This window comes from Corticium candelabrum, chromosome 22 (genome assembly GCF_963422355.1).
Source record: "Corticium candelabrum chromosome 22, ooCorCand1.1, whole genome shotgun sequence".
NCBI lineage: Eukaryota > Metazoa > Porifera > Homoscleromorpha > Homosclerophorida > Plakinidae > Corticium > Corticium candelabrum.
Genome location: NC_085106.1, coordinates 2,478,256 through 2,490,808, shown reverse-complemented (window position 1 = coordinate 2,490,808; position 12,553 = coordinate 2,478,256). Strand labels below are relative to the sequence as shown.

General features: G+C 41.7%; 3 protein-coding genes across 3 annotated transcripts; 1 reads left to right on the top strand and 2 right to left on the bottom strand.

Annotated features, from left to right (window-relative positions):
- Positions 1 to 9: 9 nt before the first annotated feature.
- Positions 10 to 1,250, bottom strand: LOC134197504 (uncharacterized). Its single transcript, XM_062666839.1, has one exon. The coding sequence runs from the start codon at positions 863 to 865 to the stop codon at positions 212 to 214; it is 654 nt and encodes a 217-aa protein (XP_062522823.1). The 5' UTR covers positions 866 to 1,250; the 3' UTR covers positions 10 to 211.
- A 2,610-nt stretch (positions 1,251 to 3,860) lies between these two features.
- On the bottom strand, positions 3,861 to 7,217 carry LOC134197051 (ceramide kinase-like protein). The gene is made up of 11 exons (XM_062666294.1): positions 6,797 to 7,217; positions 6,499 to 6,732; positions 5,980 to 6,108; positions 5,856 to 5,919; positions 5,670 to 5,797; positions 5,535 to 5,609; positions 5,297 to 5,465; positions 5,164 to 5,237; positions 4,901 to 5,103; positions 4,172 to 4,836; positions 3,861 to 4,105 (listed from the first exon to the last, which is right to left on the bottom strand). The coding sequence occupies exons 1-11, from the start codon at positions 7,215 to 7,217 to the stop codon at positions 4,033 to 4,035; spliced, it is 2,235 nt and encodes a 744-aa protein (XP_062522278.1). The 3' UTR covers positions 3,861 to 4,032.
- Positions 7,218 to 7,311: 94 nt separating this feature from the next.
- Positions 7,312 to 12,316, top strand: LOC134197052 (GRAM domain-containing protein 4-like). Its single transcript, XM_062666295.1, has 17 exons — positions 7,312 to 7,567; positions 7,650 to 7,984; positions 8,052 to 8,137; positions 8,207 to 8,232; positions 9,284 to 9,375; positions 9,435 to 9,526; positions 9,589 to 9,637; positions 9,702 to 9,755; positions 9,825 to 9,868; positions 9,930 to 10,039; positions 10,312 to 10,370; positions 10,432 to 10,527; positions 11,166 to 11,301; positions 11,368 to 11,458; positions 11,518 to 11,617; positions 11,834 to 11,902; positions 11,960 to 12,316. Exons 1-17 carry the CDS (start codon positions 7,312 to 7,314, stop codon positions 12,074 to 12,076), a joined length of 1,812 nt encoding a protein of 603 aa, XP_062522279.1. The 3' UTR covers positions 12,077 to 12,316.
- The last annotated feature ends 237 nt before the right edge of the window (positions 12,317 to 12,553 follow it).

The window sequence follows — 12,553 nt, the reverse complement described above, 5'->3', positions numbered from 1 at the left end:
TACTTAGGGGCCGTCCGTAGTTACCGAATGATTTTAAAATCCGAACAACGTTAGAATTTCTTCTTACCCACCCACCCACCTACCTAATCCTAACAGCTGTCCATAGTCATGAAACAATTTCTCCTCGCAGCTATTATACGCTGTACCCACTTCTATTTATCGAACAAAATCACATCGTGTACTCTACTAAACAGTTTAATAGACTATAGAGTCAGCATGTTCCCTTCTTCTTTCTTCCAGCCCTGCGCTTGTGCCCTGTCTCTTGTTTGTGGCGTTGTAGTTGGTACTGGGTGCTGAATATGTGGCCACAGCCAGTGTATGTACAATTGTGAGAGGGTTTAGGTGCAGCCTGCTGTTCTGTGTGTGCCTGGACAGCCTCTTTTCTCTTTGAACGGTTATGAATCCTTTGCAAGTGGCGTGTCCTATCTGCCTCAGATTGGAAAACATACCGATTGCAAAGTTCACAGACATGGTTGACCTTTCCTAGAAGAGACGGCAAACCATAATCTAGTTGGAGGGGCTTGCAACCCATATCCTCCATCAGTGCAGCTTCGAGGAAAGTACAGTAATGACCCTCATGATTGTTGCTTGGCCGAGGTGTCATCAAACAACCCCCATGCCTGCGGAGGAAGTTCACAGCCGTTGTGGCTCTCACGGGACGAGTAGAACAGTGATGACAGCTACCAGAGTCACACTTCATAAACTGAAGCATGTGCGTCTTGCGCACAGCATGTGAATGCAGAAACTGCAATTCATTCAGGATACATTTCATGCCTTCATCTGCTTTCAGCTTTGTACTGCCAGCTGCTGCAAACTCAGTAAGCTTGCTGTGATCATTGTACGGAGATGGTTTCTCAAGACACATCACACTTGACGACGTGACGGGAAAGCCATCATACTCCAACGCTCTTGGCTATCACATCATCTCTTGCCTTCCTGTCCTTCGAGTACTTGTCACGCCATTGGCCTTGCGCCCACTTGAAGAAGTCCTTGCGAGTGCGCTGTCCAGCATCTTGCTGCCACAGAGTTTCGATCACTCGTGTGTAATCACTGTCATCTGCACTGCGTTGGAAGAAAGGCTCTCTCTTCCTCTTCCGTACACCAAAGAGAGTCAGCTGCTTTTTCATCACCACTGGACAATAAAGAAATCTGCGCATGCGCAGTGATCAAATGATTTCTAATTCGAACAGCCTTCTGACCCACCCACCCACTTTCGAACGTTGTTCGGATTTTAAAATCATTCGGTAACTACGGACGGCCCCTTACTTGGACCACTAACTTGCACAATGTAAACTGCATAGTTGATCACACCTCTTGTTACTATGTATTATGAATAACCAATTGTTTGTGACAGGAGTCTTGATGACATAAATTATGTGTCAAAGTATACTGAAATCCATTGCTGCAGCAAAATACCCCAAGGTACGTCCTTGATCCCAAAAAGAACAAACATACAGAACTACCAAGGAATTGCCCCAAGATACAATAATTTATAAAGCTAACTAATTAGTTTAGATCATATTATTTAGCCTATACATATAAACTATAGAACCAATCAATAAGAACATATGTAATAACAAATAGAAAAACAGACAAACAAACAAACAAGCAGACAAACAAACAGATATAAATAGATGGTCAGACAAACAAAAACAAAAACAGATAATCAAACAACTATGTTCAATTAATTGTTCAACTTATTTCTTAGTATCTATAACATCTACAAACTGTTGTTGCATGATAATGAAAATTAACTAATAGTGTCACTGCAAAAATAAGTCAACACATAAAGTCAAAACACTTGCATGCATATTGATACAAACAGATAGGCACTTAATAAATCAATGTTTGTAAAAGACTAGCCGCAGCAATAATTTTCCAATTAAATTATTTCCACTGTCACATCGTCGACAGCAACAATAAACACCACATAACTAAATAATCTAGATTAACTAAAAAAGAGTTTCAGTTGATCAGCTGTGTAGATCATATAATAAAATATTACCATCTACAAACTAATAATTCTAGTATGTCAAAGTTGAGTTTGCCTAACATTTGCTGCATAAACTAAGTATCGATCTTCGTCTTCATTTCAACCATTTGATCTTTACCAAATATTGATTATGTTCTAGCTATGTTGCTCGTACTTCAAGTAGGTAAAGTACGCACACACAATTAACACACACACACACACACACACACACACACACACACACACACACACACACACACACACACATGCACACACACACACACACACACACACACACACACACACAGCCAATTACATATATAACTGTCATTCATGTCACCAATTATATAACAACCAATGGCATGATATGTATTTCAAAATATAATGTCAGTTCGTAAAAGGCATATATATCCAACATCTGATTTGTCATGATTATTGAAACGTCTATACATTATTTTACGTACGTGTTTATACCAACTAAGTAATGCTTAAAATATATCAATGCCGTCATTTCAACTAGATAATGTTTATCTGTTAGTAAATTTGTGGTAGTAGTAGTTTGTATTATATAATTGTATTATTAATTGCATATTATATGATTGCACACAGAAAATAGATTTGCAATAAATAGTACACAATTTGATGTATGCAGCGTATGTAACAGCGTAAATATTGCCGTACAATTCAATCGAGGCAACGTGCATAGCTATATGCACCCAATAAAGACTTTAGAAATAATAAAAATGTTTAATCGCAATTCATAGTAATTTAGAATCACTTTACCTGCCGTCCAATCTATTTGAAGTCGATTTGCACAGAGAAAACAACGTTCAGCTAACGATGTTCAAAACTGGGGCCCCCTTTGAATAAACGGTGCAGGTTACTGTCCGAGAGATGCGCAAAAACGCAGCACTTCGTTTATGTCAAAATCACGGTTGTAACATGTCCATTGACTACCAAGAATCAAAGGCCGCGCCGCTAGCCTCGTACTACCAGCGCACTGTTCGCTCCAGCGGCTAAGTCGAAAGGGTGTCCAAAAAAAAAATTCGCCCGGAGAGGTTAACTTGTAGCAACTAGCAGTTCTTGAACTTGACTGAAGGTGAGTCTTGTGCATGTATGCTGTTTTGTATGTATAGTGTGTGCATGGCCATGGTCACGTGGTATAGATTGCCAGCAAACGTTAGTGGGCATGCACACATTGTGCAGTGTGAGTGCATTGAAGCATGAGCAGCAACCTTGTTTGGAAAGCGGAGTGCGTGTTGCGCAAGCTCACGTGACCAGTTGGTCCTTGAATATTTTCGTTCATAGTATACACTGTACCTAGAAATGGTTGATGAGTACATGTATTCCGTGCAGATTTGGAGCCTCCATCCAGTTCTAGAACTGGACGACAAGTTCTAACTGGATGGCGAGTTGGGGAACTGTACAGTTTGCTAGACAGTCTACGCGTGCGCAAATCTTTGGCTCGTCTAATTGTCAAGTTTGGTACAGTGTATACTGTACCTGCTACTGCTTTCAAATTCTAAACATATTTAGACAAAACATTTCCAACTGATGGCGGAAGAACCGAACTTGTTCTGGAGAAATATGAGATGGGCTTTTAGAGAATCACTTCCCACAAAATTGAAAATATAAATTTGCTTGTCAAATTCAAATTTTGCCTGCAAAATGAAAATCATTAAAAATTGGAATGATAGAAAATTTGAGAAGAAAAATTGAAAATTGAAAATTGAAATTTTAATCAGGATGTCCTGCTCTAGAATTGGAGGATAGGTTGGTTCTAACTTGAACAGTATACGTACTAGGAGGGAGATGGATGAGATCACTTTCACGTGCATGTATGTATGTACATTACATTTTCTTTAGTAGGCTTGCGAGTAGAGACGGTGAGACAGCAGTGCTATTGTCTTGCTTAAAATTTCCTTTTACCATAGATGATCAGCCTGTCTTAGAGCTACAGTGTTTTGAAAAGCTGTAAAGCTGCACTCATTCATTTACGTACTACAGCAACAACATTAAATCTCTCTTTAGAACGAATCTCGAATTACAGCAGCAACGAATCAGTCAAGCGGCGAGTTCTCTCGTGCTCTGTCAGCCTCACTCACAAACACAGAGATGAGATTATTGTGGATCCTAGAGTTTAATTAATTAACAAAAATGTTATTCCATACTGTATCAGAGCAACGGTATTGTGTATACCTGATGTCTACGAATGGTTCCCTGATTAGGTCTCCATCAACCACCCAAGGTGATGTAACCTCTGGATCAACATCTGCATCATCGTAGTCTGCTGGTGGTCCACCAGGAGGGAGTGGAGAGGATGCTCTTACTCCACTTCGTCGGACCAATGTATCACCAGCAGCCGTCGAGAATACTTCTAACGATACTTTCTTTTTCGGAACTTTTGTTGTAGCTCTTGTAGCTCGCCCCGGAGAAAATGTACGCAGCCGTTGACGTAGAGAAAAACTGAATCCACGTCGCTGGCGCTGAGGCTGTGGAGACGGATTTAGAAACACCTGTTGTTTGGTTTTTCCAATCTCTTCGATTTCGCTTCCCACTGTTTTGTCGTTCGCTTTCGGTTCTTGCTCATGTGACTGATTTGTATCATTTGGGTGGGTCTGATTTTCCTGTTCATCGACCACAATGGATGGAACAGGAGGTGATGCCTCTTTGCAGGTCTCATCGGTATTAACCTTAGGAGCGGACTCTTTTGATGTATCTTGAATGTCGTTGGCTGTTTTGGAGTCTGATGGATCTACCACCTTTGATTCCTTTATTGGACTAGTTCCACGAGAAGGATCCTTCTGTAGTGGACGAAGTCGGACTGCCCTGACTTTGTATGAGTTGACAAACCCGAGATCTTCCTGCATCAAAACATACACATCAATACCAATGGCTTGTACATAACGTACGTCAATAAGATCTCACCGGTCTCTTCCTCGACTTCGACAAACATTTGTGATACTTCAAGACTTCACTGCGAGAACATTCCTCCACAATAACGAGCCGACCATATCCATCATCATCCTGCACTTCAGGCCACAATCCATCCGGGTGAGCATCCGATGCCATCTTCAAGGCACTGACGACGACGGCAGAAATGGATCCCTTCACTACCTTCCACTCAGCCACTAGACACCAATCTCAAACCAATCAGCCAACAGACGACAACAAAACAACAGATGATGTACCTTTGAATTGCCCCGCCTTGTCACCTTCCTTCTGCTCGTCGACCAACAAGAAATGGACTTGACATGGATACAGTCTACAAGACCAGAGGTACCATTACCAATGTGATGGACTCAATCTGCTCTGTCTACCAACCGGTGCTGTTTAACAGCATGAAGTGAAGGAACTCCCGCCTTGTTAAACCAACCGTGTTTCTTTGATTGTACGATGAAGTCGGCAGGAAAACCATAACCGCAACTCACACCAAACCGAACCGGCTTGTTACGATGAGCCATAGACAAAATGTCAATCGTTCGCGACTTTCCTGAAACGGAGGCAACACAAGAATGATTACAGCAGCCGATCATGAAATGATCACTGTCTACAATTGTACCCATTACGATGTGCAATGCGGATGTTTCTGGGTCGGCTATGCCATACAGTGTCGTCGCAATGTGGTTGTTAGATCCTGTATACAACTTGGCTAGTTACAGCAACAATGCGGATAAATTCTCTGATAGTTCTTCACCTGCAGGAATGATAGCAATCCTCGTCTCACACGACGACACTCTATCAGGAGTTGCACCCAAACAGGTCGATTTCAGTAGACCGTCGATCAACTCATTGACGGTACCATCACCACCGACGACGGCCAACCTTCAAGCAACAGAGACAAGTAGTTCTACGACTACATCTGCATTGTCAGTCCTTCTACCCGTCATAGCTGTCCAGATCGATCTGCTGGATGAGTTCTGACAAATGTCCCGGTCTTTCGGTGACTGCAACAAAACGAGATCAACGACGGTCTCTATAATGTAGTTGATGTGCGTGTGGCTGACCGGTTATGTCCCAGCGTATGTCACATATTTTGAGAATGGATGCGACTGCTTGCTCAAATATCTTGATGCCCTTTTTCTTTCCTGCAGCTGGATTGATGAATATCTTTAGCATCCGAGGCCTCGTCGAACCTGCATCATCAATAGTGATTGATGCCATACAAATTTGACTACAGTCTAATGTGCTTATAAAAATTGTGTGTGTGTGTGTGTGTGTGTGTGTGTGTGTGTGTGTGTGTGTGTCCGTGTGTGTGTCCCTGTGTGTGTTCGTCTGTGTGTGTGTGTGTGTGTGTGTGTGTGTCCGTGTGTGTGTCCCTGTGTGTGTTCGTCTGTGTGTGTGTGTGTGTGTGTGTGTGTGTGTGTGTGTGTGTGTGTGGGTGGATGGGTGTGTCAAAGTGTGCGTGGATGGGTGTGTCAAAGTGTGCGTCAAGGGGGTATGCCTATGTCCATCTACAACTGCAAACAGCTAGAATCCCCATAAGTACACCTCCAATAAAAACCGGGTAATCCCCTCCTTCTCACCCTTTGCCAGTATCTCAACCTGAGCTGCCCACCTCCTACACGCATCAACGTCTTCATGATCAAAATGCACTCGCTTCTCCCTCCACTTCGGCTCCTTCTTCTTACTCACATAAAACACTGTATATCCGGCCGGAACCATCAGCGGCCCCTTGGACGTCTGCACGATACGATTCCGGGACTTCGCACTAAAAATGTTCGTCACCAGCACCTTCTTTTCTGTTTCCACCGCTCTCACTAGAAAAACCGCACATCCATTTCACACCACCAACTCATTAGTGAACCGAATTTCAGGGCGTACCAACTCTTGTGGCCTTGTCGGACTTCGTTTGCGATGCGGGCCACCACAAAAGCCGCCTCTCGTTCAGCTCGACTTCGTGCACTTTGCCGTCGATGCCAAATTTCTCTCTAAGCGGCCAGTCCGACTCTCCACTCTGTGGCTCGTTTTCCAATGTCTCGTCGTCTTCCGCTTCTGTAGCTGCTGTGACCGATCGAGACGTCTGTGGTTCGTCGGTGAGCGCAGCGCCGTCACGTTTGGTGAGATCTTGGTCGGCTGCTGCATCAGAGGATGTAGACTGGTCGGTTGTTTGCTGAGGAGTTGACGTTTCAACTTCGTCATTTGCAATGTTAGTGTCTTCTCGCACAAAAAGATCCGCGTCTTTTATAACTGTTTTTGATGTGTCGTTCTCGTTGTTAGTACTTGCGGTTGCCTCTGAACTCATCTTTGCTTTTCACAAGTGCACGGCTGATGCACGTGACTTATTTTGCAACATAGCGCGCGTTGCGTATCTGTAGCGACAAGTGAGACTAGATCAGATGTTGCGAAAGAGGTTGAATTTGAAAGAGAAGCTTGGCTCGATAGTGAAGAGAGGCGAATCGCATGGAACAGACAACGATTGCTATGACATAACAGATGTAGAAAGTGCAGAGGAATTGAAATTGAAATGTGAGGCGAATGCTAAGGAAAATGAGGCTAGTCCGTGGTCGTATGAAGAAAGGAAGGCATTCGAAGAGCAGTTAGAACAGTTAGGAGACCAGCTAGGAGACTCCTTGATAAAGAATGCAGAACTGGGTGAGTCAGACATTTGGAGCCCAGACCGTTGCGGGTGCGAGAGTAATATACGCCGGACTCTCAACTTATTTTTGTGTTTTAGAAGAAGAGTTGAAGTCACTGCAGAGTCGAGACCTTGTGAAGCAATATAAAGAAGAGAAAAAATCAAACAAACTTTTACAAAAACGAGTAAGTGAGTTGGAGAGGATGCTTGCAACAATGCGAGAGCAGACAGTTGATCGAGATCCTCTAGACAGCTGGGAGACCGTTGATAGAGATGATTTTATGAACGAAGAAGTTAGTCAAATAGAGGCTAGACTACAACGGGCTGAAGATTTAGGTTCCTCTGACGGTTCTGAGGAACAAGTGATGGAACCATCTCAGTCTCAAAGTGAGACAGAGACTGCACTGGGTTGGAGGGGCAGAGTGACGAGCTGGGTTAGTTGTGTTCTACTGAAGTTTACATCTTGATAGGAAGTGAAATTTGGTGCTTTAATGTTTACAGATTTTAGACAAAATGATTGATTTTACTGATGAACAACCTGAACCAGACTCTCTGGTTATGTCAAATTTTCCACTAACATACAAAAGGTGCTGCTCTCGTCTTGGAACAGAAAATTAGCATTTTTTGTTTTTCTATTGGTTATTGTGTTATGGTAGGCTGAAGAAGAGTCTGAAACGATTTGGTAAGTACGTGTACTCTTGACAAGATGTGTGTGTGTGTGTGTGTGTGTGTGTGTGTGTGTGTGTGTGTGTGACAAATTAATATAAAAAGACAGAATGTTTGTTTCAACCTGCTCCAGGAGCAGAAACAACAGCTGATGATATCTTTGTTTCTGGAGAAGCATTAAAGAAAGTATCTACATTTTCTTATCTTGGTAGTGTCATTTCTGATGATTGCACCATAAATAATGACATTGCTACACGCTTGCAAAAGCAAACAGATCATATGGTGAACTTCAAAGAGGCTGTGGAGTCAAAGAGGTATCAAAGTAAAACTAAAATCGAAGTATACAAGGCGGTCATTCTTACAACTCTTTTATATCAGTCACAATCATGGACGCTTTACAGGAGAAACATTAAAGAACTTGAAAAATTTCGTCTTCGTAGTGTGCATCGTATCTTGCGAATTCATTGGAGTGAAAGAGTGTCAAATGGTGAGGTTCTGAAACGATCTGGTATGACAGGGATTAAAAAACAACAACTACAATGGGTTGGTCATGTCACAAGAATGAATGACGGAAGGCTACCTAAGCAAGTGTTCTATGGACAGTTGTTAAATGCTAAGAGAAGAACTGGTGGCCAAAACTTAGATATAAAGACATGTTGCGTCATCATCTGCAGAATGTGGGCATCAATAAGGACAATTGGGAGTCACTGATGTCTGATCATTTGGTTTGGAGGAAGAAAGTGTCATCTGGTCTGAAGAATTTTGAGGATGAGAGAATGAAAGAATTGGAGGAACGACGACACATACATCAGCAAATGGCACAAGTAGTAACTACAAGTCAATATGTATGTGCCATCTGTCATCGCGATTGTCATTCTCATATTGGTCTCTATGCACATGAACAAGGTTACAAGCGTTGGTTGAATTCTAATCAGTAGAGAAGTCGTGAACTCGTACACGAGTAGTGGACAATGAATGAATGAATGAATGTGTGTGTGTGTGTGTGTGTGTGCACGCGCGCGGTTTACACTGCAATGTTGCAATGCATGGTTACTGTTCTTTCTAAGGAAAACACTTGAAATTGTTGTTGAGAAGTGCCACTTGGCTTAAATCCGTCATCTCATGGAACAACCCTTTTCTAACATTTACTGTTTTTGTGGTAAACTCGTGTATTTAATTCACTCCATTACTTTACGATTACATTGATGTATTTCTCAGGTGTACATGTATGCAGCTTGGCTTGACCTTTTGATTCCTCTACTACTTCTGTTGTGTATTGGAAAGCTTATAGTAAACTACTTCTATGCCACGTTAGCCAAATGCTGTTGTAATCTGTTTAACTGCTTATAATTGCATGTTTTATCCTGTGCAGCGGGATTGCATCTCAGTTTGGTTTTACGATGGATCAACCTATTGAAGAGGTCCGACTTCGATTACTCTATGTGCTCATGTTGTTACTCTGACATAATTTGCTGTGGTATTTAGACGATCACAGAAAACAAAATGCATTTGATTCTGGATGTTGCTCGACATGTGCAGGTGTGATACGTGATACGTGATCTGATGAGATGTGTTGAGCATGTTAATTTACCGATTCTGTTCTAATAGAATAAACTGGCATTTGCTTCTGATAATGCAGAGAAAATAAAGAAGTTTGTCAGATGTAGCTGTGAATTCATTCATTGTTTGTGATGACCACATTGTTTGCTACAGTTTGTTTCTTTGGCATGAACCAAAAGCTACGAAAAAGCTGATGATGATCTTGATGTGGGCGTTTCTTCTTACAACATTTCTTCCCGGTCGTTTGGTGTTTAAATGCATTGGTAAATAATGTTGTGTTCGTGAAAATTTTTAAGTGGGTCAAGTGTTGCTGGAAAGCTGTGGTTTGTATTACTTATTTACCAATAATGTTTATTACATGATAATACTTTTGTATGTAGTTTTGAACTTGATATGGTGTATACAGTCCAAGGTTTTAGTGTTACTGTACTGATATCTCTTAGTCATGATGTTACATATTATTTATTTATTTATTTAATTTTCTTTCATATCATGTACATGACGTAGTTCACATCTCGTTACTTTGTGTGTTTAGTTATGGCTGTTGGTGTGAAGATATTTATCGTTCGTCCCATTTATATTGCCTTTCCGAGGGTTTGTCACTTGCTCATAGACTGATGGTGTAATGATGTCATACTTGATTGTTTTTGAAAAGGTGGAAAAGCGGTATGGATCTATTTCAAGGTTATACAAAGGTCTTCCTACTGACGAGCAACTAAAGAATTACTACGAGCTGTCCGAGACAGAAAGGGTATAATGCAGCTGTTGAATCAGTACTGATGTTGTAAATAATGTAGAGACATATCGCTTGCAATGCAATATTCCTATGCAGTATGTAGGCAAAATAATTGAAAACGTTTGACAAAAAATTAAAAAATTAAAATTAAAAATGAAATTAAAAATTGAAAAATTGAAAACTGAAATGGCCGGAAGGGTTACAGACCTAGACAGTCCACCGTGTTAGATGTTTCAAATTTTTGATAATTATTTTGTATTCTTATTGATGAGGGAACAAACTAGATTGTGATGCATAGCATAGTCTTCATGTATCGCCCCACTCTGTAGCAAAATCACCAAAATTTGGATTAAATCGGTGTGTGTGTGTGTGTGTGTGTGTGTGTGTGTGTGTGTGTGTGTGTGTGTGTGTGTGTGTGTGGTGTGTGTGTGTGTGTGTGTGTGTGTGTGTGTGTGTGTTGGTGTGTGTGTGTGTGTGTGTGTGTGTGTGTGTGTGTTGGTGTGTGTGTGTGTGTGTGTGTGTGTGTGTGTGTGTGTGTGTGTGTGTGTGTGTGTGTGTGTGTGTGTGTGTGTGTGTGATGTGTGGTGTACATTGTTAGCAGCATGTGATCTAACTGTCATGTGTTGCAAATGTTATTGCATTGTTGTGTGTAGGATATAAGACGTCGACGTGTAGTTGTCGCTACTCCTGAACATGCCAGACGCGAGTCAGCACAACCGACTCTTACTCCTGCAGACTACGAGTTTTGTCAGCGATTTGTGATTGATCCTCCTGAAGCACGAATAAAGCGTATGAAGATCATAACTGACTAGTGTGTCAGAACTTGTGCTGCCATTGCTGTTATGTGTGTTATAGCTCTCGATGATGGTGTTGCCTGCCAGCTTATCGATCGAAGTCTGTCGGTGTTGCACATGCTCAAGTCTGGAAAATTGTACCTTACGACTAGGTATGAGGGGTGGTGGTTCTAGTGTGTAGTGAGTGAATGTGATGAATGGGTTTTGGTAGCTTTCTGGTGTTTGAGAGATTGTTTAGAAAGAATAAAGGCAGTCTCCGGCAAGATGATTATATTCTTATCCCTTTACAGGATGTCGTCTCAGTCAGAAAGGTGTTGTGTGGTGTTTGTTGTTGTTGTTGTTGGTGTTGTCATTGTTGGGTATTCATTTTCATTTGTTTATATGTTTATATGTTTGGTGTGTGTGTGTGTGTGTGTGTGTGTGTGTGTGTGTGTGTGTGTGTGTGTGTGTGTGTGTGTGTGTGTGTGTGTGTGTGTGAAATTGTGCACACACAAACATTAGGCACTCACAATTATTTATTATGGTAGTTTAAACCATTCGGGTTTCTACCTGGCAAAGGACTTTCTATTGAAATTACTGTTACTGAACAAGAGAAGGTGGGAAACACGTGCCATGTCTATTATATCATTTACTGCTAAGTCTAATATCTTTAGCCTTATGTGTTTGGTGCTCTACTGTCACGTGACGAGGTGTATAGGACAATCCTTGAAACAGGCGCCTCTGCTGGACTAAGGTGGAACAACATGGAAGAGGATCAGTCAGGAAATTGATTATTCGTGGTCGTACTGGTAGGAATTGTAGTTGTTCTTTTCACTTGATTGTGAGAATGAGAGAGATAGAATTCATTATGGGTTTTAGCGTTTTTGACATGATTAGCCTAGTATTAAGGTTTTGCAAGAAAATTTGCTTTGATGGGTGTATAAGCACATAAATGTATGTAATAGATACGCGTACTGATATATAGAAGTTGTACTTGTACAGTACTGTAGATGCACCATTATTCAATTTTTTCGGGATAATTAATGTTGCATATCCGGGTATATACGCGAGTTGGACGCATCCTTTCCATTGGTCGTGCGAAGCAGAATGAAGTCGGATGGAGACGTTAGAGAGGTTCGTTGTTTCTGTAGCTGTACAAAGGTATGCGGACACAGCAGTCTAATATGCTTAGACTCGGGCGGCGGCAGCTCCTTTGGATTGGGGGGGAGGTTGGATATGGTAACAGACCGCCACCATTTTGATTTTAA

Excerpts from the sequence above, each read along its gene's own strand:
- LOC134197051 (XM_062666294.1), bottom strand. The coding sequence starts at position 7,217 with ATGAGTTCAGAGGCAACCGCAAGTACTAACAACGAGAACGACACATCA. Across the intron at positions 5,798-5,855 it reads GATCTGGACAGCTATGACGG|GTTGGCCGTCGTCGGTGGTG; the intron begins GTAGAAGGACTG and ends TGTTGCTTGAAG. Across the intron at positions 4,106-4,171 it reads GAACCATTCGTAGACATCAG|GATCCACAATAATCTCATCT; the intron begins GTATACACAATA and ends ATTAAACTCTAG.
- LOC134197052 (XM_062666295.1), top strand. The coding sequence starts at position 7,312 with ATGTTGCGAAAGAGGTTGAATTTGAAAGAGAAGCTTGGCTCGATAGTG. Across the intron at positions 9,376-9,434 it reads TAACATTTACTGTTTTTGTG|GTGTACATGTATGCAGCTTG; the intron begins GTAAACTCGTGT and ends TGTATTTCTCAG. Across the intron at positions 9,527-9,588 it reads GTAAACTACTTCTATGCCAC|CGGGATTGCATCTCAGTTTG; the intron begins GTTAGCCAAATG and ends TATCCTGTGCAG.
- LOC134197504 (XM_062666839.1), bottom strand. The coding sequence starts at position 865 with ATGTGTCTTGAGAAACCATCTCCGTACAATGATCACAGCAAGCTTACT.